The sequence below is a fragment of the Phoca vitulina genome, unplaced genomic scaffold (assembly GCF_004348235.1).
Source record: "Phoca vitulina isolate PV1807 unplaced genomic scaffold, GSC_HSeal_1.0 scaffold40, whole genome shotgun sequence".
Classification (NCBI taxonomy): Eukaryota; Metazoa; Chordata; class Mammalia; order Carnivora; family Phocidae; genus Phoca; species Phoca vitulina.
The window spans coordinates 14,637,818-14,665,223 of record NW_022589743.1 but is presented as its reverse complement, the minus strand read 5'-3'; the positions used below and the strand labels follow the sequence as shown (position 1 = coordinate 14,665,223).

General features: G+C 53.3%; 2 protein-coding genes and 1 pseudogene across 2 annotated transcripts in view; 2 read left to right on the top strand and 1 right to left on the bottom strand.

Moving 5' to 3' along the window:
- The window catches only part of MYO19 (myosin XIX), a 31,037-nt gene extending 13,948 nt beyond the window's left edge, over positions 1 to 17,089 (top strand). The window contains exons 9-24 of the mRNA XM_032428729.1: positions 1,298 to 1,388; positions 1,820 to 1,988; positions 3,735 to 3,808; positions 4,502 to 4,623; positions 4,791 to 4,904; positions 5,161 to 5,337; positions 5,650 to 5,802; positions 6,847 to 6,954; positions 7,865 to 7,935; positions 9,744 to 9,847; positions 11,465 to 11,631; positions 11,766 to 11,895; positions 13,031 to 13,116; positions 13,508 to 13,810; positions 14,721 to 14,845; positions 16,208 to 17,089. Coding sequence (XP_032284620.1) covers positions 1,298 to 1,388; positions 1,820 to 1,988; positions 3,735 to 3,808; positions 4,502 to 4,623; positions 4,791 to 4,904; positions 5,161 to 5,337; positions 5,650 to 5,802; positions 6,847 to 6,954; positions 7,865 to 7,935; positions 9,744 to 9,847; positions 11,465 to 11,631; positions 11,766 to 11,895; positions 13,031 to 13,116; positions 13,508 to 13,810; positions 14,721 to 14,845; positions 16,208 to 16,226 — 2,013 coding nt within the window. The 3' untranslated portion in view covers positions 16,227 to 17,089. The remainder of the gene's footprint in view (positions 1 to 1,297; positions 1,389 to 1,819; positions 1,989 to 3,734; positions 3,809 to 4,501; positions 4,624 to 4,790; positions 4,905 to 5,160; positions 5,338 to 5,649; positions 5,803 to 6,846; positions 6,955 to 7,864; positions 7,936 to 9,743; positions 9,848 to 11,464; positions 11,632 to 11,765; positions 11,896 to 13,030; positions 13,117 to 13,507; positions 13,811 to 14,720; positions 14,846 to 16,207) is intronic.
- Positions 14,849 to 20,505, bottom strand: ZNHIT3 (zinc finger HIT-type containing 3). The gene is made up of 5 exons (XM_032428737.1): positions 20,333 to 20,505; positions 20,181 to 20,212; positions 18,382 to 18,468; positions 17,331 to 17,414; positions 14,849 to 15,903 (listed from the first exon to the last, which is right to left on the bottom strand). The coding sequence occupies exons 1-5, from the start codon at positions 20,416 to 20,418 to the stop codon at positions 15,722 to 15,724; spliced, it is 471 nt and encodes a 156-aa protein (XP_032284628.1). The 5' UTR covers positions 20,419 to 20,505; the 3' UTR covers positions 14,849 to 15,721.
- A 1,155-nt stretch (positions 20,506 to 21,660) lies between these two features.
- Positions 21,661 to 22,282, top strand: LOC116647385 (annotated as a pseudogene).
- Positions 22,283 to 27,406: the final 5,124 nt, after the last annotated feature.

The following is a 27,406-nucleotide window of genomic DNA, read 5'->3' as shown; positions in this document are numbered from 1 at the left end:
GACGTAGTAATTCCGACTTCCCACTTTTCCCTCCTCTCAGATGGAGTGCTGACCCAGGTGAGCTGGGCCCCCATCATCCCACTAGTGGCCTCCCTTCTCCCTTCTGTGTCTGCTGACAGAGCTGACTGCCGCCCTCCCCATCACCCCCACACCCACCAGAGCAGGGGGCGGGGATACAGGATAGGCTGGCAGCAGCCACAGGGAAGCCTCTGTAGGGAGGTGGCAGTGCAGTGGACAGTGACCTCTACCTCTAGATGGGGGCTGCTCAGGCAGGGAGGGGATCATGGCCAGCATAGGCACATCAGGCCAGAGCTTGGCCAGAGGGACAGCACATGGGGACAAACCCAGGGCAAGTGGACAACCCCAGGGTTCTGGCCTTGCAGTATCATGACCCTCTGCCCATTGGGTATGGCAGTCTTCTCCCAAGGTAGGTTGTGGCCTGAACACTGGTAGCATGTGGAGACCTCCGGCCTGGGACCAGACGGGGATGGTGGGAGAGGCCTTGCTCTCCCAATAAGGGTCTGAGGGTTTCCAAGTTGCTGGACTTGAGTCTCTTCTCTGTAGCCTATGGGGACCCATCCATGTGGATCCACTGTACAGTGTGGCCTGGGACATCGAGCCCAATGTGCAGAGACCAAAATCCCAGATTCTACCCCAGGCCGAGCTGTCAGAGCCCCAGTGCTGAGAGAAGGCCAGAGGGAGCCAGGGCCAAAGCCCCACTGGCCACGCAGAAGTGAGCCTGGCCCACAGGTAATAGGAGTGGTCTCATAGTCTGCTTCTAGAGAAGGGAAGGCACAGGGACAGACGGGTGACGTGGGAGCCCCACTGGCTGCCCTGGGAGGCACCTCAAGTCAGACTGCCTGGGTTCTCATCCTCCCTTTGTCTTTTACCAAGTCTGTGGCCTGCAGGCTTGTGATTTGAAGATTTTATTTATTTAAGTAATCTCTACACCCGGCGTGTGACTCGAACTCACAACCCTGAGATTGAGAGTCACACACTCCACTGAGCCAGCCAGGTGCCCTGTAGACTTACGACTGAACTTCTCCCTTTGTCACCCCTGTCTGTCATGGGCATCATCACAGCACATTCCTTAGTGATCGTTGAAAAGATTAAACGAGGTGATGCATGTAACTCGAACAGAATTGTGCCTGGCAGGGGCTCGTAGTCAGGGGGCATCAGTTAGGAGCTTGTCTTAATGATCCTGGTACCGGGACTCTGTCAGCAGGAGACGGGCCCTTCCTGGGCGAGGCTCCAGCCCTGGAGAAAGAGCTCACACCATGTCCCCTTGCCCACTCAGGTCCTGGCCGGACTGCTGCACCTCGGCAACATCCGCTTCGCCGACTCTGAGGACGAAGCTCAGCCCTGCCAGCTGATGGGCGATGCCAAGTGTGAGGACAGGGCGGGGGCCTGGGGCTCAGGCTTCGGTCACACCGCCAGGGAGCAGGGCCCGCCCTGTCTGCAAAAGGGCCAACATGGGTGGGATGGGGGGGGGCGGGGAGGTTGGAATGTGGAAGGCGATGCCCTCGGTGAAACCATGATGTTCCTGCTCACCCCCATCTCTGGGGAGGCAGACAGCAGCGGCCCTGTTCTACAGATGAGAAAAAAGTCAGAGGGTTTATGACGTGATCTGTCCCACGTGGGGCAGTGTGGACTGGGACAGAGAAGGCCTGAGTTCAAGTCCTGCCTTTGCCTCGGGCAAGCCTCCTGCACCTGAACCAGAGTTTATTCCGTCCACGTGGGGCACCATGGTTCCACTGTGATGACATCACATTGTCTTGTGAAGACGGCCGTCTGCATGGAGGGGATTTGTCCTTCTCAGGCTCTATCAGGACGTCAGCCTCGCTGCTACAGCTTCCAGAAGACCCACTGCTGGAGACACTGCGGATCAGAACCATCAGGGCAGGCAGGCAGCAGGTGTTCCGGAAGCCCTGCTCCCGAGCCGAGTGCGACATCCGCAGAGACTGTGTGGCCAAACTAGTCTACGCACGGTGAGCACTCGGGGCCCTGCCCTCCTTCCAGGTTTTCCCGTCTGGAGTTGGACCAGACACCATCAGGCAGTAGGCCCAGGCCCACAGTGGAGGCTTCCAGATAAAGCAGACACATTCTTCTCCCTGCTTCCCAGACCCTTCCCAGACCCTTGGGGACAGCAGGGAGTAGCTCCTGGATTTTTCCTGAGCAAGGCCTTTGACCTTAATTCCAGAGTCCTCTGCGTGGGGAAGTTGCCACAGTGTGGGCTAGATTCAGCTCATTATTAAAGCACAGGAGCCTGCCTTGCCCTTGGCAGTGGGTGAGGAAAGCCTGCCTGGCTCTCCACTGGCAGAGCAGGCTGCCAAGGCGATCTGGGGCCCACTCAGTTCCAGGTTTAGACCTATGGGTGAATCGGCTCCTCTGTCTCCATGTGCCCTTGCACTTCATGTTTTCATGTTACCTGGGGAGACTGATAAGACGGTAGAGCCAGCAGTGTGGCCCACAGTCTCGCATGACATAGTGTGCAGCAAGCGCAAGCCCAGAACGTGGTGAAGGTGGGGGTCCTGGCCTTTCCCTGGTCGGTTATTTGGGCATCTCCACGTGGACTCTGGCCATGTGGTTAAGGGTGATTTCTCACCCTGGGTTCTGAGAACCTTCAGGGTACCAAGTAAAGGTATCAAGGGGCCCGGAATCCTGCACAGCTATGGGACAGAACACATACATGTGCGTATGCATGTGCTTATGGGAACTTGGGCACTGGGGAGAGAGGGTCCCTCTGCTTTCATGAACTTCCTGAAGAGTCTAAGAGCCTGAGATGCACTACTAAGATGAAGATGGCCCAAGGCAGCTGGGCTCAGACTGACCCCAGTTCAGCAAGAGACTTTGTTCCCACTGCGCCGAAGCTGATTTCAGGCCAAAGTCTTCTAAAGCCTTTGTGTTAAGTAACTGCAAAATGAGCAGATAAAATAAATATGATGACCACAGAGTGAGCCTGTGTGAAATAGAACATTTCATACAGGATAAATGTCGGGTCACTGTATCACCAGGTCACTTGTGTTTAGTACCTCAGACGGGTACTTGAAGCCCCTGTGGCAAAAATAGAAACCAGTGACTGGATTGCAGTAAGTTGCAGAGCAGTCACTTTAAGAAAAACTGTAAGAAAGAGACTCCTTAATAGTACCGTACATCGTGCTGAACGTGTCCCCAGGACCGTGACCGCCTCATCTTCTGGGGGTGGAGTGGGGGATGGTCCAGAGTGCAGGATGCCACTTGACCTCAGGTGACTCGGGGCCCACTTGTGCAGGATCGAGTTGGGGGGATGTGGCAGGATCTTGAGCTCTAGGCACCACAGGTCTAGTTTTGCAGGGGAGTCTAATGAACTTGGTTCTTTGCAAGCCTCACGCAGGCCTACCCATCGGCCCCTTCCTTTCTAGTCAAGACACCAGCTGGGTGTCTGGCCAAGTGACTGATGGAGACCCACTCCCTGTCTAGCCCCAAGGTCTCGTTGTCCTGTGTTCAGCGTGCTGGCAGGACAGGCCAGGTTTATGTGTGCCTAGGAACAGGCATGACCATAGACTGCATTCGTGGTAGGGCAAGACAGGATGGGCCAGAGAACTGGAGGAGAGGGTTTGACCCTCTGGCCTGTCAGGCTTGGGATACAGGCCCTTCAGAGTGTGGCACCCTGGCTAGAGGAGCAGTCTTGCCACCCCTCAGGCTCACCTGACCTCTCACCAGAGTCCTCTCTCCCTCCACCCCCACCCCAACAGGCTGTTTGACTGGCTGGTATCCGTGATCAATAGCAGCATCTGTGCAGACCCTGACTCCTGGACCACTTTCATAGGTAGCAGGGGCTCACCTTTCTGGGAGCACTCCTTCAGAAAAAGAACAGTAGAGTCCACTGTGCGACTCCACACAGCTCTCTCTTTTCCCTTCTCTGCACCCCCGTCTCCTCATCCATCAACGTCTGGGCAAGACAGCTCTGTGCTCTCGGTGCCCATGTCTGACCCGTCTGTAGCTCTCTAGGCAGACTCAGATGGTGCCTTGTCTGTGAGGGCCCCTCCTCTCTCCTGAGACCCAGGTCCGGCCTCAGGAGAGCAGTGGGGGGAGAGGCAAAATAGCTAGATTAGAGGGGGCTTGGGGGACACGGTAACATGGTTGGAACTGGGGTGGATTGTCAGGGGAGGAAGTCAAGCTCAGAGATGTGAAGTTTGCTCAAGGGACAGTGGAATTCTAGATACCAGCTGGGCTGGTGAGATCGAGGCCCTCCAAACTGGATTGGACACAGAAAATGTTCTCTAGGCCGCCCCTCAAACCTCATTCAGCCTTCTTTCCTGCTCTGAATTCTGAGGGGCCATGAAGTGGAGATGGGCCCCTCCCCAAGGCGGGGTGTATGCTGTGCCCACTGCCGGGTGTCATGCTCATTTAACTTCATCTCTAGGCTGCCAAGCATGAGGTTTCACCCCGGGCTCCTGTAGTCCCCCCAACTGCCCCCCGCCCCTGCAGCGGCCCCATGGGCTCTTCCCCATCCTCTCAGGCCTGCTGGATGTGTACGGATTTGAGTCCTTTCCCAACAACAGCCTGGAACAGTTGTGCATCAACTACGCCAATGAGAAGCTGCAACAGCACTTTGTGGCTCACTACCTAAGGACTCAACAGGTGAGGGGTAGAATGCTTCTTCCAGGATCTTACCAGGAGCCTTTAGTTCCTTCTTTGATGTCATTCTGGAATATGCTGTGGTATTGAGGCCAGCCGTGGATGAGCCATCTGGGCCTCAGATCACAGTTGCCTTCTCCTGCCACCCAACCCCCACCTTTGTCCCCTAGGAGGAATATGCAGTCGAGGGTCTGGAGTGGTCATTTGTCAACTACCAGGACAACCAGCCCTGCTTGGATCTCCTCGAGGGGAGCCCCATCAGCATCTGCTCCCTCATAAATGAGGTGGGGTCAGCTAGTATGCTGAGCACCAGAGTTGGGCCTTTCTGGGGCCTTTTTGGGGCCTTGGAGACTATACTGTACCCACCCTGTGCCTCTGTCTTCCCATCTGCCAAATGGGCTTGCTAATCCCTACGTTAACTTCCCTCTGAGAGCCACTGTGTGACAACTCTGCTGTTGGGGGGCCACAGGGTGTGGGGACCATGAGGGTTGTGGTGAGCCCGTCTCGTGTTTGGCTGACTGCCCATCCCATCCCATGCAGGAATGCCGCCTTAATCGGCCAAGCAGTGCAGCCCAGCTCCAGACACGCATCGAGAGTGCGCTGGCAGGCAGCCCCTGCCTGGGCCACAACAAGCTCAGCCGGGAGCCCAGCTTCATCGTGGTACATTACGCGGGGCCTGTGCAGTACCACACTGCAGGCCTGGTGGAGAAGAACAAGGTGAGGGCTGGGCCATGGCTTGTGGGGGCCGGTGTGAAATGAGGTTGTTGAGTCATTGCTGCACATACATGGAAGTTTCCAGTCATGCGCTCTCTCTCTCCTGAACATCCTCCCAGAGTCCAAATCACCTCTTGGGCCTGCCTGAGGTCCCTGATAATCAGGCATGAGCTGCCCAGAAATGACTCCTGTCACAGTGGGGCTCCCATAGAAGCCATCTTCTGGGGCCCTGGTGAGCAGGACTGGCACACCTGTAGACAGCCCTGGCTAGCACTCCACGTGCCCTTACCTGCTGCCCTTGTCCTTTTCCAATAGGACCCTGTCCCACCTGAGCTGACCAGGCTCCTACAGCAATCCCAGGACCCCCTACTCAAGGTGCTGTTTCCTGCTGACCCCGAAGAGAAGGCCCAGGAGGAGCCCTCTGGCCAGAGCAGAGCCCCTGTGTTGACTGTGGTGTCCAAGTTCAAGGTGTGTCGGGGGGGTGTTGATATGATGTCCTTGGTTCATTCACCAATGTCAGATATTTACCCAGCACCTTCCAGGATTGGTACTGTGTGCCAGGGAGTGTTGACGAGTCAAGTAGCGTGGTCCCAGTCCACGCGGAGTTGGTAGTCTCATGGGGAAGACCGAGACAGGAAACTGACAAAGACACGTATAATTGACATGATTGGAAGCCTAGGGGCTTGTGGGTGGCACAGTGAGGGCCTCTCACCCACTGCCGATAGGGCGGTCACAGAAGAGCAATAGTTAACGCGAACCTCTGTGCCCCCATCCCTTCCCAGTTCTCCAGCTTCCTGCTCCAGCTGTCCTTGGCTAGCAGATTTGTCACCTTCTCTAGCACCTTTTGCTTTCTGCCATCTCTGAGCCCTTACACATTCTGCTCCACCTTCCTGGGATGCCCCTGCCCCTCCCCCCCACACTCCCACCCTCTATACCCTTTGTCCTAAGTTGATTCCTTCTCCTTCTTCAAACCTCAGCCTGATCACCTCCTAGAGGAAGCACCTTGTGGAGCCCAGATTTTGTTGGCACTTTCCTGCCTAGCCTCAGACACGCCACTGAGGGGGCCCACCCCATATCTATGTAGCCCGTCAGACCCTGGGCTCTGAGCCGCAGACTGACCTTGTCATTGCCCCAGCACAGCTCCCCTGGCACACAGGATGGGCTTAATGAGAACAGCTGTTGCCTGAATGAATGGCTTTGGCTTCCGAGATTGTGCTCTTCCAGAAAGACTGCACCAGTGAGGGTGGGGGGAGGGCAGCAGAGACCAATCAGGTGCAGGATCGCAGGTCAGGAAGGCCCCAGGAGGCAGGGGTGAGGAGCAGTGGGAGGTCAGGCCAGGAGGGTGCTTGGACTCAGTGAGCACCTCCCATAATCATCCCAGGGCCCAGGAGCATCCCCGCCTCAGGGCTGTGAGGACCGCCTCAGGTGTTTGAGGCAGTCACTAACCACGGCCCAGCTGATGCACGCAGGCAGCCCCAGTCTGCCTGACCCCACAGTCTCCCCTCCCTGCAGGCCTCCCTGGAGCAGCTTCTGCAGGTTCTGCATAGCACTACGCCCCACTACATTCGCTGCATCAAGCCCAACAGCCAGGGCCAGGCGCACACCTTTCTCCAGGAGGAGGTAATTCACGGGGCCAGAGCTGCTTTGTGGGGAGCTCCATTTGGCCAAGGCCCTGAAGGGCCGAAAGGCAGAACTTAGGCTCCAAATGGAGTGCCCAGAGCGCGTCTCTTGGGCTGAGTCTCACACGAGGGCGTCTTGTGTCCCCTGCTTTGGCAGCACGGTCACGTACGGTTTTGTGGTCTGTGCACAGCACAGTGAGCTAGCCAGGAAGGCTGCACTGCATCGGACACTCTGTTCGCCCATCACGTGCCCTGATGAGACCGAAGCTGCCCCGAGGGATGGGTGGCTTTTGTGATTCGCTGAAAGCCTGCGTCGCCTTACAGTCCTGCACACTGCAGCCATTTCTGACCGGAGGTCGAGTGTTTTCTGAGTCGCACAAAAACAGTCGGTGGCCAGCAGCTGCCCTTTGTTCAGGGTACGGGGCTCTGAGATGGGGATGAGGTCTGAGTGCTGCACAGTGCTGGAGAGTGTCCCATAGTCAACTGGCCTGGGGGTTTAAGGCCAGGACCTCTCCACTCAAGTCCCGAAGAATCTTTACAATATAGCCTCTCCTCCCTCTCAGCTATGATTTACTCTGTCGCCCACAAAATAGAAAATAAATAGGAAACAAATGGGGTTGGGCTGCATGGTGAGGCAGGACCTCTGCACTGCCTGGAGGAGCGAGAGAAAAGCAGGACCAGCACCTGCCTCAGCTGCATTAGAAGCCAGGCATCAGATAAGGGGACCTGGGGCCACCAGGACCCTTTTTAGCAGGGAGATTTTCTTGAGGTCCCAAGGAGTAGACCCCCATCAGCCACGCCTCTGGACAGGCTGCAGGTTCATACGGACCAAGGCCACAGTAAAGCCTCAGAGAGAGGGCAGGAGTGGTATTTCTGGCCGCAGGTGCCCAGCCTGTCTCCCACCCTTGCAGGTCCTGAGTCAGCTGGAGGCCTGTGGCCTCGTGGAGACCATCCACATCAGTGCTGCTGGCTTCCCCGTCCGGTGAGTGGGCCGAGCGCTGCATGGGGCGGGGCCGGTGCTGGGGTGGAGCTTGGGACTCAGGCGTGACAAGAGCTGCCCAGCCCAGAGTAGGAGGTGGAGGTGAAGAGAAAGAAGCAGGTCTGCAGAGGTCAACCTGCAACTCGAGAGGCTTCACTCGTTTGTTTATCCATGCACTTTCTGTGTACTGTTTTGTTCCAAGCAGTTTCTAGTATCAGTGAATAAGGAAGGTGAGCCTCTGCCTCTTGGGGCATACGTTCCTATGGGTACACGTACAAGAAGTATAAAGTTGATCAGTGTAGGAAGGAAACAAAAAATGCTGCTGGGAGACTAATGGGGGAAGAGGATCTTGGGGCTGGTCAGGGAGGGGCCCTCTAAGCAGCTCAGGCCTCTGGGAACGGAGGAAACAGGAAGCACAAAGCTCCCAGCTTAGGAACTAAGATGCCCAAGTGATGGGAGCGTAGGGACCTGGGGGAGAGGGGCCGCATGGGTCCCACGAGGACTTGGCAAGTTGTCCATAGGGCCTGGAAGCCACTGGACGTTGTGAGGAGAGAGTGCTGTGCTCCCATTCATGTTCTGTGGCGGCTGTGTGGAGGCTGGACGTAGGGGCAGGAGAGAAGGGAGATGTGTGAGAAGGCTGTTGCCGGTACACAGGCAAGATGGTGACCCAGATGAGGGGGGCAGCCGTGAAAAATGGAGCAAAATGGGTGAAATTGGAGTATGGCTTGCGATAGAAACAGGACTGGGGGTTGGCTGACCATGGGGTGTGGGCAGGGGAGCAGTCAGCTTCCAGCTCACACAGGAAACTTCCAGGCTTCCATCGGAGGCTAATGGATGCATCAGGGGACAGTTCCCTGAGATAGGATGTCTGGGGAAGGCACAGGCTGGAGGTGGGATGGGAGGAGAGTCAGGAACGTGACCTCGTCAGGTTTGCAGTGGCTGTAAGACAAGCTCGGGGCCCAGAGCTTTGGGAACTGGAGGGCGCATGAGGATCTGTCCTCAGTGGGTTGTAACATCAGGAGCAAGGAGGAAATCACGGTGGGGAGAGAGAAGCGCTCTGAAGCCGTTCCCTGAGGAGCATTCACACTTAGGGTAGGGGACGAGAAACCAACAACGGCAACTTGGCAGGAGTCGTGGGTGAAGGAGGAAGCCAGGCTCACGGGGGTCAAGGGGGTCAGCCGGGCACCTCCCGTCAGCCAGTCAGAGCACTGCCCACTGGATTTGGTGGCGTGGTGTCTGCTGATGGCTGCAGCAAGAGCCACACGGGAACAGTGTTGGGGACAGAAGCCAGACTCAGGAGGAGGAGGTATAGATAGATACAAGGTGTCACCAGCTGTTTAAGTGTTGCAGTGAAGGGGAGCAGAGAAATCAGGAGGAAGCAAGGGAGGCTGTGGGGTCAGAAGGCACAGATGTGGCTGACCACGTACGCGGCAGGAGCCATCCAACTGGGGAGAAGCCTGCAAGCCCCTTCTTGCTTTCTGGAAGAGCACAATCTCTGCATAGCACTACGCCCCACTACATTCGCTGCATCAAGCCCGAAGGAGGCAGGTCGCAAATCCCCTACAAGAGGAGCGAGCAGCTTTGTTTGGGTAGACCAAGACGGCAGAAAGAGCAGACCCAGTTTAAAATGGTCTCCACGGGCTTCCGTGAGTGACCGTAGTCATCCCTTCAGAACCACCACATCCATTCATTGTGGGCACAGTCAGGCAGCTGCTGAGTAGATTAAATAGAGGAGCTCCCATTGGCCCCAAGCGCTATTCCAGGCTCACAGATGAAGTCACTTCATTTCTTCCGCCGCCCTTGGCTTCCAGGATCCCTCACCGGAACTTCGTGGAACGATATGAATTGCTGAGAAGGCTCCGTGCTCGCACATCCCCTGGCCCCCACAGCCCACCTCCTGCTGAAGGGCGCTCAGGTGAGTGGGGCCCATTTGCTAGTCGTGTGTTCAGCCACAGTGGACTGAGCGCCTATCCTGAGCCATCTTGGGGCTAGGGGCTGGGCATTCAGAGCAGAGTAAAACACAGCCCTGCCCTCATGGTTCTTGGTTCTTGGTTCAGTCGGGAAAACAGACTAAAAGACGACAAACAGTGGGGAAAGTGGAAAGGCAGAGGTGGGAACAGAGTGCCGTGGGTAGTGCTGCGGAATATGAATCAGGGAAAGCTTCCTGGAGGAAGTGGTGTCTGAGCACAGATGGTATTGGCCAGGTGAAGAGCATTCCACCTAACAGGTAGTTGAACGGAGGGCTGCATGCAGGAGACAACCCTGTGTGTGAGGAACTCCGGGCCAGTGTTGCTTGCCCATACGGGCAAAGAACAGTTGGAAGTGAGACTGGGGTGATAGGCCATGTCACAGAAGCCGAGCTTTATTCTCTGGGCAGATGGAGGCACCTCGGAGGAGGAAGGGAGTGACGTCAGCCTTGTGCTTTCTGGAGGCCATAGGAGTGAGGCTATTACGTTGGCCAGAGTCAAGCTAGAGATGTGGGCACAGTGGGCAATGTTGGGAAGAAACAGGTCAGACTGTGCCCGGCCAGTGGGGAAGAGAGGTTTGGGGGAGGTGTTGAGCCCCGCAGGGCTGACCTGAGCTCCAGGTCCCTGGAGTCATCCCATTGGCAAGCTCTAACATCAAGGGAAAGGTCTGGCGTGTGGCCCCTGTTTGGGGTTGTCAGCATGTAGGGTAAGCCCCCCCCCGCACAGGTGGAGGAAGAAGGGGCCAAGGACTGAGTGCGAGGCCCCTGCCCAGCCGGACCCCAGCCCAGCAGCCACGGCTCCCACCTGGGACACTTCTGCTTTCCCACCTCTCTCGGGCTCAGTTTTGTCACTTGCCTTTCATTCTTTTCCCCCACTTCTTTCTTCCCCTCTCTTCATGATCTGCTCTACTGCTCTGTGTCTCGTGCCTAAAGCCCCCTTCGCCCCCAGTCGATTTTGCGGTTTCTCGTCTGCGGCGTCCTCTTTGGCAGCCTCTTCTCCAGAGAGGCGCTGGGCAGCAAAAGGTGGTCAGAGCCCTCAGGTAAATCCTCTACAGGAGCCAGCCCTGCACACTGCGGGAGGGCAGGCAGGGGCACCTGCTGGGCCTCCATGGACGGGGATTGTTCTCCCTTTTCTCATACGTGGCAGGGAGTTAAGGGGTCTAGGGCAGAGGGAGCGGCCCAGCTGCCCTGCTTGGTCCCCCGCACGTTTGGGGCCTTGGAACAAACGCCGGCTTAGCAGCCTGGGTTTCCAGGTTGGGGGCAGGCACCGAGTGCCCTTGCCGGCTTGCCCAGGGGACCGGTGGGGATGGAGGCTGCAGGCCAGCCCAGGGCACAGCCACAAGTGGGGACTCCTGTATTCCTCTGAACAGCCAGGGCCTGAGGAATGGGGGCTCAGTAAAGGGGTCACCTCTGGCCTCCCCCCAAAAAAGATGGGGAAGTGGTTAGAGGCAGGAACAGCAGCAGAGAAGCCTGTGGAGTACTGGAGAGACCAGAACCGGCTTCTCCAGTCCACAGAAGCGTGTGGATGACCAAGAGCTGATGGGACCTCCATTTCCCATCCCACAGAATGGTCTCCATGCACCGAGGCGGCCACACCACAACCTCTCCTCCAGGACATCCTCCACACTCTTCCAGCTCTGACTCAGGCAGCCGCTGCACCTGGCGACCCAGCTGAGGCCTCAGCAGCCCCAGTTCACTGTGGCAGGACCAAGGTGTTCATGACGGACTCCACGGTAAGCTGGTTTGAGAGGAGGCGGGGAGTTCCCCGAAGCCAGCCGCGTGCTCTCCTCAGCAGGACCGGGTCTGGGACCACTTCAGGGCAGGGGGAGGAGAGGCTGAGGCCCTCAGCGGATGCCCCTTCTCCCAGCTGGAGCTTCTGGAACATGGACGTGCGCAGGTGCTGGAGCAGTGTGCCCGCCGCATCCAGGGCAGCTGGAGGCGACACTGGTACTGCAAGCAGGGGAGGCGGAGGCGGGCAGCCGTGCTCATCCAGGCAGGTACGAGGTGCATGGGCTCGGGGCCCACGGGCCCACGTGCAGACCCCGCGTGATCCGGGTTCCCTGGAGACACCCTATGCCAAGGCTGTGTCCCAGCCTCAAGACACTGACGGTACGACCCTATGGTACACTGGGGTTCGAATTCTCATCAGTGTCTCCTCAGTTCAGTGGAAACCAGGTGACACCACAAATAAGGGTGCTCTGTAGGCAGCAGAGGCTGAAAATCTGCCTTTAATTCCCCTTTCCCAGACCTAGAGAGTGGCTTATGCCACCTTCCTTTGCCTCTATGACAAATCGTTATGTGTTGGGTCCAGGGCTTGTAATGAGTTTGAGAAGGTAAAAACTGACAAGATTTGATTCATCAAAGGAAGAGAGATAGGAACCATGTTCCCTGCAGTCTTACTTTGAAAATACTAGAAACCACCCACATAGCTGGCAGTGGTAAAGTCATGGCTATTACGGACCATCCTTATGATATAGCAGCTAGGAAGTGTTTTAGAAGAATATTTTAAATTTAATGGAAAACTACTTCCAATGTGATGTTCAAACCAGGATGCCAAACTGCATGTCAAGGGTGATGCCACCTTCCTCAGGTGTGTTTCTGTGTGTATGGGCCTAAAAAAACAGAGTAAGGAAACTAAAGAACTGTCTGCATTGGTGAGATAGCAGGATTTGGATCTGTCTTTAAGCTTTTTAGTTTTCTAGAATCCAAACATATTAATATTGAATGGAACAGCCCCTTTTCTGAATGTAAAAGAACCAGAAAATGCTGAAATTGCAGAAGGAAATGAAAATTGCCAGTCTGCCATCCAGTAGTGTCACCTTTACCAACACGTGGGTGCCCAGTGGGTTCCCAATTTATGAATTCGTAAGGCCGGTAGGCAACTTCAGCCTGCTCCCTGCGGCCCTTCCACACGACGTCTGTCCCAGGCTGACGGTCTGAGGGGCGTCTTTCAGAGCCAAGTTCACTTCAGTACTGACTTCCGCTCCCTCCCTCCCGGGGCGGCGTGGGCTAGCCGTCCCCTGAAGAGGTGCCGATTCCAAGCTTCTTCAGCAGCTCGGGTGTGGCTGCAGGGCCAGGCTACCCATAGTTCTAAGGAACATTTCACTTCTTGTTTCTGGGCAAACCCCTCAGCCATCCGGTCCTGGCTAGCTCGGAAACACGTGCGGAGGCTGCACGCAGCTGCCACTGTCATCGAGCGCGCGTGGCGGAGGTGGCGAGTGAGTATCTGACCCCGCAGGCAGGCTGGGCAGCGGCCGGCCAGTACCCGAGGGCCCTGGGGTGGGGCTCCTGGGACGCAGAAAGGGCGGCATCAGCACCTCTGGGCATATACTAAAAACCATGGAATTATACACTTTAAAGGGGTGAATTTTATGGTGTATCAATTAGATCTCAAGGCTGTTCTTACAGTAGCATACGTAAGGCCTAAGCACAGGTGCCCTGGGCATAAAGAAGTTTGGCTACATGGCGCCCATCTAGTTGAAGGCATCCAGCTGTTCAACAGCCCGGTGCCCTTCAGGTCACCTTGTTAAGCTACCTTGTTAAAGATAGTTTTGGTTTCCATTAAGAACTAATACATTAAAAGCTACAAAGTGGCACTCTTTTTTTTAGATTGGAATGGCCTTCCTTGCTTCGAAAGAACTGGATGGTGTGGAAGAAAACCACTTGTCTCAAGTTCCCCTTCCCACGGGCTCCCTCCTGCTGCCACAGACACAGACCAGCCTCCTGGCGGCGGTCATCCGCCTGTGGCCCCTGGGACTGGTCCTGGCCAACGCAGCTGTGGGTGTCCGCGGCTTTCAGAGGAAGTTGGTGGTCTGGGCCTGCCTCCAGCTCCCCACGGGGAGCCCCAGTAGCTACACAGTCCAGACGGCCCAAGGACAAGCTGGTGTCACATCCATCCGAGCGCTGCCTCAGGTAAGCATGGCTCTGGGTCCCTCACACCTCCTTGTAGAAGGCAGGAGCCAAAGCCCATGAGTCCACGGCGGGAGAAGGACTGAGACTAGGACAAGAGCCGTCCTGACCCTGCTCGGGAAGCCAGAAGCCTGAGCCTCCCAACTGGCTGGTTTGGGTGGTATCCATCATTACAAGTAGGAATTTTCCAGAGCCCTTTCACTTTTTAAAAACTGCCTCTGAGTGTTCTGGCTTCTCCTCTGAACCTCCATGTAATTAGTCCCACTTTTTAAAATTTGGGTTGTGATGACCGCTTATTCTGAAGTTAGCATCCTATTTTCCTCACATTATTACTTGGTTTATCTCCTGCTCCAGCTGCGCAAATGACAAGCAGGTAATCAGCGGTCCAACAGCTCTGTTTTTATATTACGGGCCGCCGGAGGAAAAGAGTCAGCCAACACATTCCACTAGCTAATGCTCAACCTACCACATGGGGTCCCGGCCAGGTTTAAGTGACACAAGTCAAAAGAAAACTGAGTTTTCATACCAGAGGAATTACGATAGGATGTAACCTGGAGAAGATCTCCCAATGACAACACACAGGCCAGCCAGAGTAGAAACAAAAGTGGGATTGTTTTCTCTTCCAGTTTTAAGCAGTCTTAAGACTGTGGCAGGTAATACTCTTATTAGGGGAGAGCTCCCTCATCCATCACACCGAATGGATGTGAAATGTTGTATTTTAATTTGCCACTGGTTTAGAATGAGCAAAGAGCAGGAACCGAATCCTGCTCCTGCTGTTGGTCTCTTACCAGTGCTCGTCCACATCTCCACATTTCTAGCATTGGCTCGGGGGGGGGGGGGGGGCACCTGGAGGGCTGGCACTCCTGGGAGCTGGGGTTCAGCGGTCTCTTTCTCTTCCCTCCCCCCCACCCAGGGCTCGATCAAGTTCCACTGCAGAAAGTCTCCCCTGCCATACGCAGACATCTGCCCTGAACCCTCACCCTACAGTGTTACTGGCTTTAATCAGATTCTGCTGGAGAGAGACAGCCTGGGCCCCAGGTGAGGTCTTCTCACCTTCTAGCCCCACCTGGCTGGGCAACCCTTTGGTGCCTTTGTGTCTACAAGGCTTTTTCCTGCCATCTGCTTTGCCAAAGACATTTAATCCACACAACGCCACCGCACTACTCCCACAACGACTCCAAGCTCCTGTGAGCGAGCGACGGCTGCCGCGGCCCCTGCACTTGCCTGGGGCTTCCGTGGACATCTCAGGCCCTGACAGACATCAGGGGTTGGTTAGCAAACTCAGGGCTAAGAAACCTCAGGGCCACAAAGGATTTCCCCCATTTTACTACCTTCAGAGATCCGACTCAGCTGTGTAGTCCATCACTACAGTGGGGCACCCCCGATTCCCTGCAAACAGAACAGGCCGAGTTAGCTTGAAAGTAGCCCCCAAATTGCGACTGGGATATTTGCATTTAGTTCCTTTGAAAGGAACAAAACCTTACTATTTAATGTGTTGATTTATTTAACGTAATTTCAAGCAATTATGAACTAAGGATAAACAATGCCATTTACCATAGAATCACCATATCCTGATTTTATTTAGCAACAGTGAGCAAGTTTTAACTCAAATGGGTATGAAACTTGACAAATCATGTGTGATGTCTAAACGCTACCAAAATTAAAACATTTAAACACCACCATCAGAATGTCAAATTCTCCCTCCATAAAGGGTTTGTCACCTCGAGTATCCTCCTCTTGCCTGAAACCCACGCCTACAGTGCTGGAGATAAAGCCTTTGTACGGTCCACCCTAAGCAGCCGGCCTGGAAGTCAGCACCCTTGCTGAGGGCCCCACGCTAGCTCTTCTCCTGGGGGGTGCGGGCAGGTTCTAAGAGTCATGCACACATTCCAGGGAGCAGCACAATAATCCATCTTAGGAATCCTCATCCTGGGATGGCTCCACAATCCTTAAACAGCAGTCCGCAAACTCCACAAACAAGGGCTCCTGCATGCAGGCTCTCATGAGCTTCGCCTTGTTGTCGCCCTGATCGAGGCTGACCATCAGCTGTCGAAGGTGAGGGTTGAGCAGCAGGCTTCTTAATGCTGCAGATTCTCCTTAAAAATGAACAAGAAAGCCAGTGTGAGTTCAAGTGGGAAGAGATGGAGACAGCTAAAAGCTAATGCGTCCAATGTAGTACAGATCAAGGGTGCCGCATCCCCTCCACCTTTAAACCCAAAAATGGAACCAGTGCTCCACATAAACAAGAGGAGGTCAGCATAGCAGATGATTTCCAGTTAAATGCCATCACACATTCTTGTTCTTGGCATCTCTATAAATTTACGCCATTTCAAGTTAAGAAAAAATACCAGCACAAATACAACAAACAACATGAAGTTGTTGGCACGTTATTCTTCACAGGCCTAAAGGTCCTCCCTGATGAGGAGAGTTACACCGAAGACTCTGAACGCTGCAGAAGCCAGCACATGGCCCTCACTGCAGGCTCAGTAGCAACGAACAGACGCCAACATCTGCGTGGTGCTTTAGTTTACAAAACCGTTCACACCTGCCCTCTGTCTCCTCCCTGCTGTGGGACTGGGTGCGCAGCAGGGTGGGCCTGACGGTGAGACGGAAGTGAAACCTCCCACGTGTAGGAACTACCCTGGCCCGTTCATCACTCGGGCCACAGAACGGCCCCAAGGCCAGACCGCACGGGCCTACAGAAACACCGGGCATTACGAACATCCTCATCCCTCTAAAACTCCCAACTCCTGGGGTTACCGTCTGCTTGAATGGCTAGACCACGTACAGAGCACTGGGGAGGTGGGGTAAATGCAGGCCCCTGCCCTACAGACCGGTGTGGGGGAGAGAAGGTACCATAAAATACGAGTGGTATATTGCAAGGCCCCATGGGAAGGTGAAAAGTGCTTGCTTCTGAGAAAGACAAAAGATCAAGAAAAACTGAGCTGAGGAAGGGTAACCTGAACCAAGCTTGAGGGAGGAGAATTTTGCCAACTCACAGAACCAATAGGATTCCAGGCCGAGGGAGTTGTAAGAAGGCGGGGAAGTGTGGAAGCCCTGAGTGTTTACGGGGTCATGTGGCTGAAGGGCTCTGCGTGCCACACTCAAGTACAGGGACCCTTGAACAACGCAGGTTTGAACTGCACAGGTCTGCTTATACATGGAGTTTTCCCCATAAATACAGTGGTGTAAATGTATTTTCTCGTGATTTTTTTAACGTTTTCTTTTCTCTCATTTACTTTATTGTAAGAATACAGCATATGATACATGCAACAGACAGACTGTGTGTTAATCGACTACGTTACCAGTAAGGTTTCCGGTCGACAGTAGGCTATTAGTAGTTAAGTTCTGGGGGAGTCCGAAGTTATACACAAATTTTCAACTGCAGGGTGGACAGAAGGGAGCCGTACTCCTGTGCAGTTCAAAGGTCACCTGTATTTAGTAACTTAAAAAAAGAATCACATTCTATACGTTGGATTAAATGTATCAGTGGTTGATAAAGAAGCAAGCACAGCACACTTACCTAAATTCTTTAAATTCTGCAAAGAAACTCTGTCCTCTTCCTCATCACTATTGAGAAAGTCAGCTACAGAGTCCTCATCATCATCTGAGGAATACAGAACACAACTAATTACGACTAGAAACCTAGCTGCCAGACGGACTACTCCAACAGATAGATGTGCACACCACTGACTGACAGCAGCAGGGCGAGCAGGTACGGACAAAACAAAAATGACCTTTTCTGGAATTTGTGACTTTACCAACGTTCCTCTTTTTGGGGAAGGAGGGTGAAGCTAAGAATTGGGGAGTTTAACAAATGCATCCTAGCATGTTCACATGCTTGTTCTACTTGTTTCTCTGTGGTCTTTGGGCCAGGAGCCTGATTTTCCAGTTCTTATCCCCCCAGCTCTCCTCACTATGGCTCCAGCCCTGTCAGGGGCCAAAAAACTAGGTGCTCTGTAAAAACCTGCTACCATGAATACCTTGTGCTTTCAGCATGGCCAAAAATTTCTGACACTGCCTAAGCCCAACAAGGAAGCTTCTCAAAGGGCAGAAATAGGCTATCCCACGCTGTGAATGTTCAATACCTCTTTGCTGGCACCAGGAGGGGCTGCCTTCGGACGCTGGCATGGTGCCTGACACCCAGGGGATACTGAAGTCTGTAGAGATGGATGGGCTGACAGCCCACTCCCACAATAAGCCATGAGGAGCCCCCAGCAGCAGGGAGGTGAGCTAGGTCAAAGGCAGCCTCCCACCTGAGCCTAGCTCAGGTGAACGGACCGCTCCATCCAGGCCCAGGGAGGGAGACCTGAAGCTATGACTGGAGAAGGTTCCTGCCAGCAGGGTCCACCCCTCACCCCCACACCACAGCCAGCTGCCTCTCACCCCCTTATTTCTTGTCCTTAACAATGCCCTCAGGCTGCTCTAAAATACACAACAGGTGCCCCCCGTCCTGGTGCTCTGAGCTAAGATGAAGCCTTCGTTCCTGACTCCCTGTCCCAACCCACGTCTCCTCCTTCAGCTTCTGTTTGAAACCCCTTCCAAGGTGGTTTTTTTGAAGTCAAGCAACCCACCTTTGTTTTCCGCAGCCTTTATAGTTTTTGCCGTAACAGCTGCCCTTACTTTTTTCTCAGTAGGACGAGTTTCAGGGTTGCACTGCTCTGAAAGAGACACAAATCAGATGCACCTCCCCACCGAGCCAGCATCTAGGTGGGAAACATGTACGTGGTAAGGGATGTGGGTGGGGATGGAGATGGACGCAGAGGAACTGAGGGATCCAATCAAAGGGCAGCACCCAGAAAACAAGCAATCCTGAGCCTGGCAGAGGGTGGAGGAAGCAGGCCTCATGCACCCTGAGATCTGTCCCCATCCTCCTCACCCCGCCTAACCTCACAGGGCTCTCCCCAAGATTAAGTGGCACACTGACTTCAATTAGCGAATTATTTTCTCAGCAGTTGCAGATACCAAATTTTCATGTACTACGTGCCACTGGGATGACACAGATGAAAGTCATCAGGCCCACCTCAAGGGGTTGAGCCTTATGGCTGGCAGCTAGAGCCCGGGATAAGTCTGATTGATGTCACCTAAAAGGACTGGGAGACAAAGAGGAGGTGCTGCCAGGTGGAAAGAGCATTCCCGGCAGAGGGAAAGGTCTACAGCTGGACCAGACCCCTGAAAAATAGGGTCACATGCAAGGACACAGTGATGCGCGACTAGCGGCTGATTGACGGGGCAGGCCTGGCAGGTGGCTGGGTTGCAAGTGGAGGAAGCAGGAGAAGAATGCCACACGGGAGGTTGGCCTTTCTTCCCAAGACCAGTGTCTCTCATCAAAGGCACTGTGATATTCAGGGTGGAAGGGTCTTTACCAGTGTGAGATGGTTTCACACACCAAAGGATGTTTATCTGCACAAATACCGATTGCCAGAAGTGACCCCAACCCTCCTCAGCTACTGAGACACATTGTCACAATGTGTCTCCCTAGGGAGAGCAATATCTAGGCTAAGAACCACGGCCTCCCTTTGCTAGAGAGGCTGGAGTTTTCAACAAGGGAGTGAATTACTCAAATGTGCATTTTAGGAGAAACCCTGGCAGCAGCAGGGCCACACTGTGAAGAGCTCCAGATTGCCCCGAATTGCCCTAGGGGTTCTTAGAGGGGCCACCCAGGGCTGCACAGGCAGAGCAAAGCTAACCTACCTGGCTCCCCAACCCTATTTCCACCAAAACAGTTCTACTTCTTTCCTCTCTATCTTGAACTGACAAATTTCCTTTGAAAATGCTCCAGAGATACTAGGGTAAAAAACAAAAACAGCAGGCGGAGCAATACAGCTTGAAACACACCTCTAAGCCAGAGACTGGGGGGGCGGCGGGTAGAATCACACTAGACGCAAAAAACCAATAGGACTTTAACCACAGAGTCAACTCAGCATGAGGTCGTGGGGAACGGTCTCTGAGGACTAAGAGGCTCCCGATTGTAGTCAAAATGTAGATTTAACAGCACTAATCACTCCTTAAGGCAAACAGATCCACCTCGTTGTTTCTAGCCAGGCACTTAAAGAAAATGGTCTTAACTGCAGCCAGCGCAGCTTCTGAGTCAGAATACTAAGATGAAGAAACTGCTAGGGCTGACTTCGACGGCCAAAGCAGTCGCCGATTTTTAAGGGGGGGGGGGGGGGGAAGGACAATCTGTAGGAGAAAAGGCAGAGCAGAAGTTTCTGACTTCAAAATCCGGGGAGGCATTCACAGGCAGAGGCTCCCCCTGGGGCTCCGACAGGATCGGGCGAGGCAAGGCCGGGAGGGAGCGCGGCGGGACGTGGGGGCTGCCCGCACGAGGAGAGCGGCGGCTCGGGGGGCGGGGGGGACGCCGGGGCCTTACCTTTGTGCTTCCGGAAGCAGGTCACCGAGCAGCTGTAACAAGAGAGGCCACGAGCCGCGTCAGCCCGGAAGGTCGTGCGGACCCTCCCGGGGCCCCCGCCCGGTCCCCCGCCGCCCCCGCCCGGTCCCCTTCCCCACAACCCCTGCGCTCACTAAGGCACGCGGCAGGCGGGGCAACGGTATTTGGGTTTTTCCAAGCAAATCACGCAGACGACGGCGCTGCAATTGAGCGACGCCATGGTCCCTCACCGGCCTCGTTCCCACCCGACGCGCCAGTCTCTGACCGAGGCTCCCACGTGCACGCCTTTTTTTTCGTCGTTTCCTTAACCCGGACCAATCGGCGCGCAGCACTCACTGGCAGTCAAAAGCAATGGATCGATCCTGCTCATTGCTCCAGTCCTGATAAGTAGAAAGTCGATACACTCGATGCACATCCAGTAGCTGCTTTGACTTCCCGGATTAGATCTCGCTGTCGTCCCTAGGGGAAGTGGCAGGCAGAGGGAGTGGGAGAGGGAGAAGCAGGCTTCCCGCTGAGCAGGGAGCCCCATGCGGAGCTCCATCCCAGGACCCTGGGATCATGACCTGAGCCGAAGGCAGCCACTTAACCCACTGAGCCACCCAGGCGCCCCTGACTTGGACTTTCTGAATCTTGCAAGGGCACTGGGTTCTCCCCCTCGACATTCCATTTGCTTATATTTAGCAAATGAGAAGTCCAGACCCTGGCCAAACCAGAATCGGTTAGATTGAGTGACACACACATGCTCTTCCCTGCTTAAACTCTTTTTCTTTCAGGAACGAAAGCTGAGGCTTGACCACGGACAAATGTTTATAGAGTTCTCAGAACAGCACTGCACGGCCCACATGCTGCGCCGGGGGCCCCAAGGGAGTAGCAGGCACAGTCTCTGCCCTCTAGGAACTCAAAGCTTAGAGTGAAGGCAGGAGGGAGAGGGGAGGTAGAAGAGACTCTGTCTTAGGGTCCTGCTGGTGCTAGCCTGCACTTGCACGGTCCTGACAGTGAATGCCTCTTCAAATCTTGCACCCTAGGCTCCTTACTTGACTCACCCTAGTCCCAGCCCTGGCTGGGATGGCTTGGTCAGGCAATAGATGAGTGAGCTCTGGCCCAAAGGAGGGGGTCCTGGCCTAACGAGTCTGGATAGATGAACTGTGATGGGCCTTGAGTGGCACCTCAGGCTTTAGGAACAGTCATGTTTCATTAGCAGCCTGGGCCTCCTTAAAGCCCTAAGCACTGCCCAGCCTAACCAGGGCTCCCACCCCACATGCGCAGTGCCCACCTAGGGCCATAAGTCATTCTCACTCCCAAGTCCCTCCTCCCTTGTGTTGAGCCCATCAGCCCTCAGGATCCCACTACTATAAGGGCTCCACACGATTGTCATTGTTTTTGTGGATAAATCTGCAAGGACCAAGGCAATTGTTCCAGTCTTGGCTCAAACCCCTCCCTGGCTATGTGACTTCTACCCTCCCTGAGGTCCCTCACCTATTAGTGTGGATGTGCAGGGCTGCTCTCCTGAGCTGTTGAGAAGCACAGAAAAGACCATGTGTAAAAGCGTATGTAATCTGAGCAGAGCCAGAGTCTCAATGATTGAGGGCCGCGGGCTCGCTGGGTGGTATGAAGGGGCCGCGGGCCGCCAAGGTCGAGGACGTCTCTCTGCACAACTTCAGCACAAGGCTGTGGGAGCAGCTCACCCATTTCCATATCATGCAGCTGATGGACTCGCTCTTCCCGTGGGTGGGGGCCACGCCACACGTGCACAGCCTCGAGGTGGCCATGTGCAAAGCTATGATTCCATCCCTGTGTCTACCTCCCTTCTTGGAGACAATTCTGACATGGCGACCTCCACTGGCCTTGCCCAGCATTTAGCCAGGAAGACCAACAAACAGGTGTTTACAAACAACTATAACCTTCAAAACACAGTAACTTCGCATTACTGGTAGAAAACAAGATCAAGGAAGAAATGGAGGCTTTTCTGGAAAAGTTCTAGCAGAGTGGCAGAAGTGAGGATTTGTAACTTATGTAGAATATATATGTAAAGAAATGGATTGAATTTTTTAAAAGTTTGTAATTCGAAGCACTACAAAGGGTTATTTGATACCCAGAGTCTGTAACTCCTGGAACTCAGATCCCAACCCTATGAGTGCAGATGTCAGGCCCCAAGTCCCTCAAGGCCGGGGTCCCGAAGCTCAGGCCCCTCCAAAAGGGTTCTGCCGGCAGCCTCTATGGGCCACCCTCGGTGGGCGTAAGCGACTAGGCGTCCCTGCTTTGGCTTTGCGAAACTGTCCTGAGGATGCTGTCCAGTCCTTAGTGCTGAGGTGACGTAGATCCCGACCTGCCCCGCATGCAGCTACCCCTGGGTATACCAGGACCCACCTGAAATCTAAGACATGTCCACACTGACCCAATAATCAGCAGCATTCCCTGTATTCAATAGTCGTGACCACCCCAGAACCATCCCAGAAGGTCCACGCTTACCTGGGAAGGCCAGAGAAGGTCAGCGATTTGTCCAGGCCACGTTTGAATCCTGTGCCCTCTCTGGCACCTGGTAGAAATTTGCTGACTGTGGACATCACCACTGCCCACTCCAGATTTTTACTGTGAGCTGTCTTTGGAGGCTGAGGCCATGGAGAGTCTCCACAATTTTCAGGGCTCAACCCCATCTCACCCACATCCAAACCACGTTGATTCCTCTACCTTTGGGTCCAGAGATGGTGACATCAGCGAAAAGAAAAAGTTTCTGGAATTCCTCCCATGCACATTACACGTGGTAAAGACAGCCTTCCCTCTACTCTGGGAGACCCCCAGCGTCCCGAAACAGCTGCACCCCTCCTGCTCCAATGTCCAGGAAAGGACAGCGGTGGTGATGAGGTTGGGGAACATCAAAAGGCCAAGCAAGGCCAGTATAGATCTTCTTGGCAGTGGCCAGTTCAGAGAAAAACAACACGTATGACTCCAGGCCCAGCAACGGCATGTCCACAGTGACGTACCCACCCTTAGCAGTACCCTGGTTCTCCCTGACCCCCGTCCAAACCCATCCGAGCAGCTGTGTAAGGCTGCATCGCGCCTCCCCGAGCCGGACCTGGAGAGGGGTGAGGTAATAATCAAGGCCGAATGATTTTCAGAGCTCCGCCACCCGGGAGCGCATTCCGGGGACCAAGCCCAAAGCCTGGCACTGCGCGTGGAGGTCCAGGCCCGCCGCCCAGCACCGCCAGAGGGCGCTCCAGGTCCAGATTGGCCTGGTGTAGCTGAGCTCGAGCTGGATAGGAGTAAACTCCACCCCACTCCGTGTCCGAGCCAAGGCTGTCTCGGGGCGCAGGGGAGGGTAAATCCAGGCGTTGGCCGGTACCTCGACCATCGCCAAGTGGCAGGAAAGAGCGTGGAGGGCGCGGTGCTGAAGCCGACGACCGGATGGGCAGGAGTGTCTCCTCCACGAAAGTGAGACCCGTATCAGCAGAGGGCTCCAACTGCAACTGGCCCTCCAGGGCCAACTCACCGATGCTTATCGTCCAACGCTTCCTGGCATTCCCAAGGGGTGGAGATCCAGCTGCAAGCTGGCCACCCACATTAGCTGATGGAAGTTTAACCGTACTTCTCGGGAGCGCGAGGTTACTAACTAGGGCCTGAGCCTCTTCCTTGCACCCTCCTCGGTGCCATGATGGGGTGGGCAGAGGGATCTGATCACCCAACCTGAGCTACATATTCCGGTTATCAGAGGTAGGAGGTTCATAAGGTTGGGCTCTCTGCTGCCTTGGCAAATCTCAGCTGCTGCTGCTGCTTTTTTTTTTTTTTTTTTAAGATTTTATTTATTTGACAAAGAGCACAAGAAGGGGGAGCTGCAGGCAGAGGGAGAGGGAGAAGCAGGCTCTTCACTGAGCAGGGAGCCTGATGCCTGGCTCGGTCCCAGAACCCTGGGACTTGAACTCACGACCCTGAGATTAAGAGTCACATGCTCTACTGACTGAGCCAGCCAGGCGCCCTTACATTTTCATTGTGCATACCATCCTCAGTCCTCGGGGTTAGTTGAACACGCTAAAGGCACTATTAAGATTCAGTTGGCAAAATTTCTCAAGCCCCTGCAAATACCTTGGCCAAAAGCATTGCCATTGGTCCTTCTAAATCTCAGATCTACTCCTTGGAACAGGATGTCCAATACAGACTGAGCCACGGAAGCGCCCCTCCCCACTCCATTCTAAACAAGGTTTCCTTTTATTAATCTCCATGTTTTCCCCTTTTGATCAAGATCTTTCGTCACGCCCTACATCAGAGGGAAAGTGCATAACACTTGGAAACCACTTAAGGTCACATTTGAGTAATAGGGAAGACTAGGAGGGAGAAGTCTCAGGTACTTCCCATCTAAACTCCGTATCTTCTCAAGGTCATAGGTGTCAGAGGTCATCTTGAAGCACTGAGCCACCATCCCCTTATTGGGTGCATTGTTTTTTGTTTTTTGGTTTTTTTTTACAGTGTGACTGGCAACAAAATACAAAACTTAAAACAATTATAAATAACAAAAGAGGTATCATAACAGTTCCAAATGGAATCATGGTTCTGAACCAGGACTCTAGGTCTGAAAGTAACTGGCACTTACTGAGACTGAGGGGGACAGGTCCGTCCTGTGAGAGCAGACCTGGCAACCCATATGCCTCCTGCGGTCTCCGCTTAAAGCAACCGGAGAGCAGTGATTAGCGAATGTGCAGGAACGCTCTGAAAGAATGAACCCGGTGCGTTTGGGAAGATTCAGGGCAGGTATAAACATAGAGCAACAGCTAACAAACTTTTTGCAAAACAGCACAACTTCAAAGACGTTTTAAAACACTAATGTTATCTCAAAATAACTGTTTAGAACCAAACGGGTTTTCAGTAATACAGTTTGTAAAGATGTAAATTCAGAAACCATGAACGTGAATAAGAATCCAGAGTCAGATAATAGTTCAGATGAAAGAAGAATTTCGTGAATTCGGAACCTTCTAACCCTTCAGAAAAAGCAAGTGAAAAATTCCTTTGTCACAGGATCATGATGAGACTGTTTCCGAAAGGCCATAGTCACAGAAGAGGTTACCCCCTTTCATAAGAGTTTGGGAAACATGGACAAGAGCATTTTCTTGCCACAAAAGAGACAGAAGAAGCAACAGTAAGAAAAAGGTGTACAGGCCTAGTCTGGACATCTTGGCAAAGCTGTGTTGTCGGCTCCAATTCCTGGAAATCTTTACTTTCGGGTCATCAGATGATGTGCTGGTCCAAAGTTTCGTGTCATGTGACTCCATGAGTTTGTTTCCTGGACTTTGGTGACACAAGAGTTGGTGAGCAGTTCCTGAAAAGGACCTTTCCATCGAGGCGGAAGAGTCTTTCTGGTCTTTTTTTCTTTTAATTTTTTTAAACAGAAACTTTTTTTAAAGTAATTCCTACACGCAATGTGGGGCTCAAACTCACAACCCTGAGATCAAGAGTTGCATGCTCTACCGACTGAGCCAGCCAGGTGCCCCAAAGCATGGTTACTTTTAATAGAAGCAATTAGGACTTTACAATATTAAAGTCTATCTCCTTGATCAACAGTGGGTCAAAGGAGGCAGAGGCCAAGTGTATTGGATATCCTGTTCTAAGGGGTAGATCTGAGATTTAGAAGGACCAATGGCAAGGCTTTTGGCTAAGGTTTTTGGAGGGGCTTGACAAATTTTGCCTATTGAGTCTTAGTGGTGCCTTTAGCGTGCTCAACTAACCCTGAGGACTGAGGATGGTGTGCACAATGAAAATGTTGTAGGGACGCCTGGCTGGCTGGTCAGTAGAGCATGTGACTCTTAATCTCAGGGTCGTGAGTTCAAGCCCCAGGTTGGGCATGGAGCCTACTTAAAACAAAACAAGACAAAAATATGTTGTAAAACTAGCCAAATAGCACAGACTCGTCAAAGCACCTGACCAGTAAAATAGGTTCCCTAATCACCATAAAGTTTGAGAGGGTTTCCCCAGGCAGGGATAATCTCCAACAGAAAAAGCGTTGGCCTGTCTACAACAGGAAGCTTTGGTCCAGTGAGAACATATACAAACCATGACTAAAACAGATTTATTCAACATATCATGAAACATAATGAGAGGAGAAGTTGTATGAAATCCATTTGTGTGAACAGGTTTTGCCAGATTCTACTTTGGACAGCTGGGACAAGAGAAGTGGGCACTTTTTGTGGCCTTATTAATTTTCCCCACAAATACCCGTTTATGAATTCTATCATTTTGCTAGGAGACCAATGGTTGAATGCACGTACAGTGGCAAGTAGTGGGAATTTAGAATTTCTGGTAGGCCCAGATTGTTATTTGGTCCAAACCGAATTATCTGGTATTGAGCCAATAATTACTAAATTTCCAATTAAATTTTTCCCTCTCTGGGACAGTTGTTGGGTATCTCTTGTCAACTTTTACAAATTATCATTTGGGAGAACATCCCTTTGAACCATGACTGAGGTTTGGCTATTGGCTTCCTTGAAAGCAGGATTTTTGGTGGAAATATCAGCAAGGTAGATTACTTTGGCTCCCAGGGAGTCACGTCTGGAATGCCCAGAAACCTTCATAATAGCTGGAGCAGCCAGCAAAAGGATGGAATCTAATAAATTTTTGGACATAAGAGCCATTTTTAAATTCTATTCCCATTGGAGGTAAGGATATCTCGTTGTTTCCATAATATTCCAAAGTCATGAGCTACCCCAAAGGCATACCAATGATCAGTGTAAATGTTGGCGGTTTTACCCTTAGCTAGGGTAAAAGCTTGAGTAAGGGCAGATAATTCGGCCTGTTGGGCAGAAGAAGGGAAGAGTTAAGGTGCTGCCTCAGTGACTTCAAAAGGAGTTACAATAGCAGACTCAGCAAGAAATGCACCATTTTCATACTTTCAATAAGAACCATTGGGGGTGCCTGGGTGGCTCAGTCGTTAAGCGTCTGCCTTTGGCTCAGGTCATGGTCCCAGGGTCCTGGGATCGAGCCCTGCATCGGGCTCCCTGCTCGGCGGGAAGCCTGCTTCTCCCTCTCCCACTCCCCCTGCTTGTGTTCGCTCTCTCACTGTGTCTCTCTCTGTCAAATAAATAAATAAAATCTTAAAAAAAAAAAATAAGAACCATTGGTAAACTACGAATAATCTGCATTTGTTAGAGTTTTCTGCAAATTTCCATGGGGGTGAAAAGGTAATCCGTCATTGTTAAGAAGTTGTGAGGGTTTCATCTGAGTCCGAA

What these genes read in the sequence shown, in the direction of transcription:
- ZNHIT3 (XM_032428737.1), bottom strand. Translation starts at nt 20,418, where the DNA reads ATGGCGTCGCTCAATTGCAGCGCCGTCGTCTGCGTGATTTGCTTGGAA. An exon ending in CTGCTTCCGGAAGCACAAAG is followed by an intron (nt 18,469 to 20,180) that starts GTAAGGCCCCGG and finishes TGTCTCTTTCAG; the next exon opens with AGCAGTGCAACCCTGAAACT. An exon ending in AAAGGCTGCGGAAAACAAAG is followed by an intron (nt 17,415 to 18,381) that starts GTGGGTTGCTTG and finishes TGTATTCCTCAG; the next exon opens with ATGATGATGAGGACTCTGTA.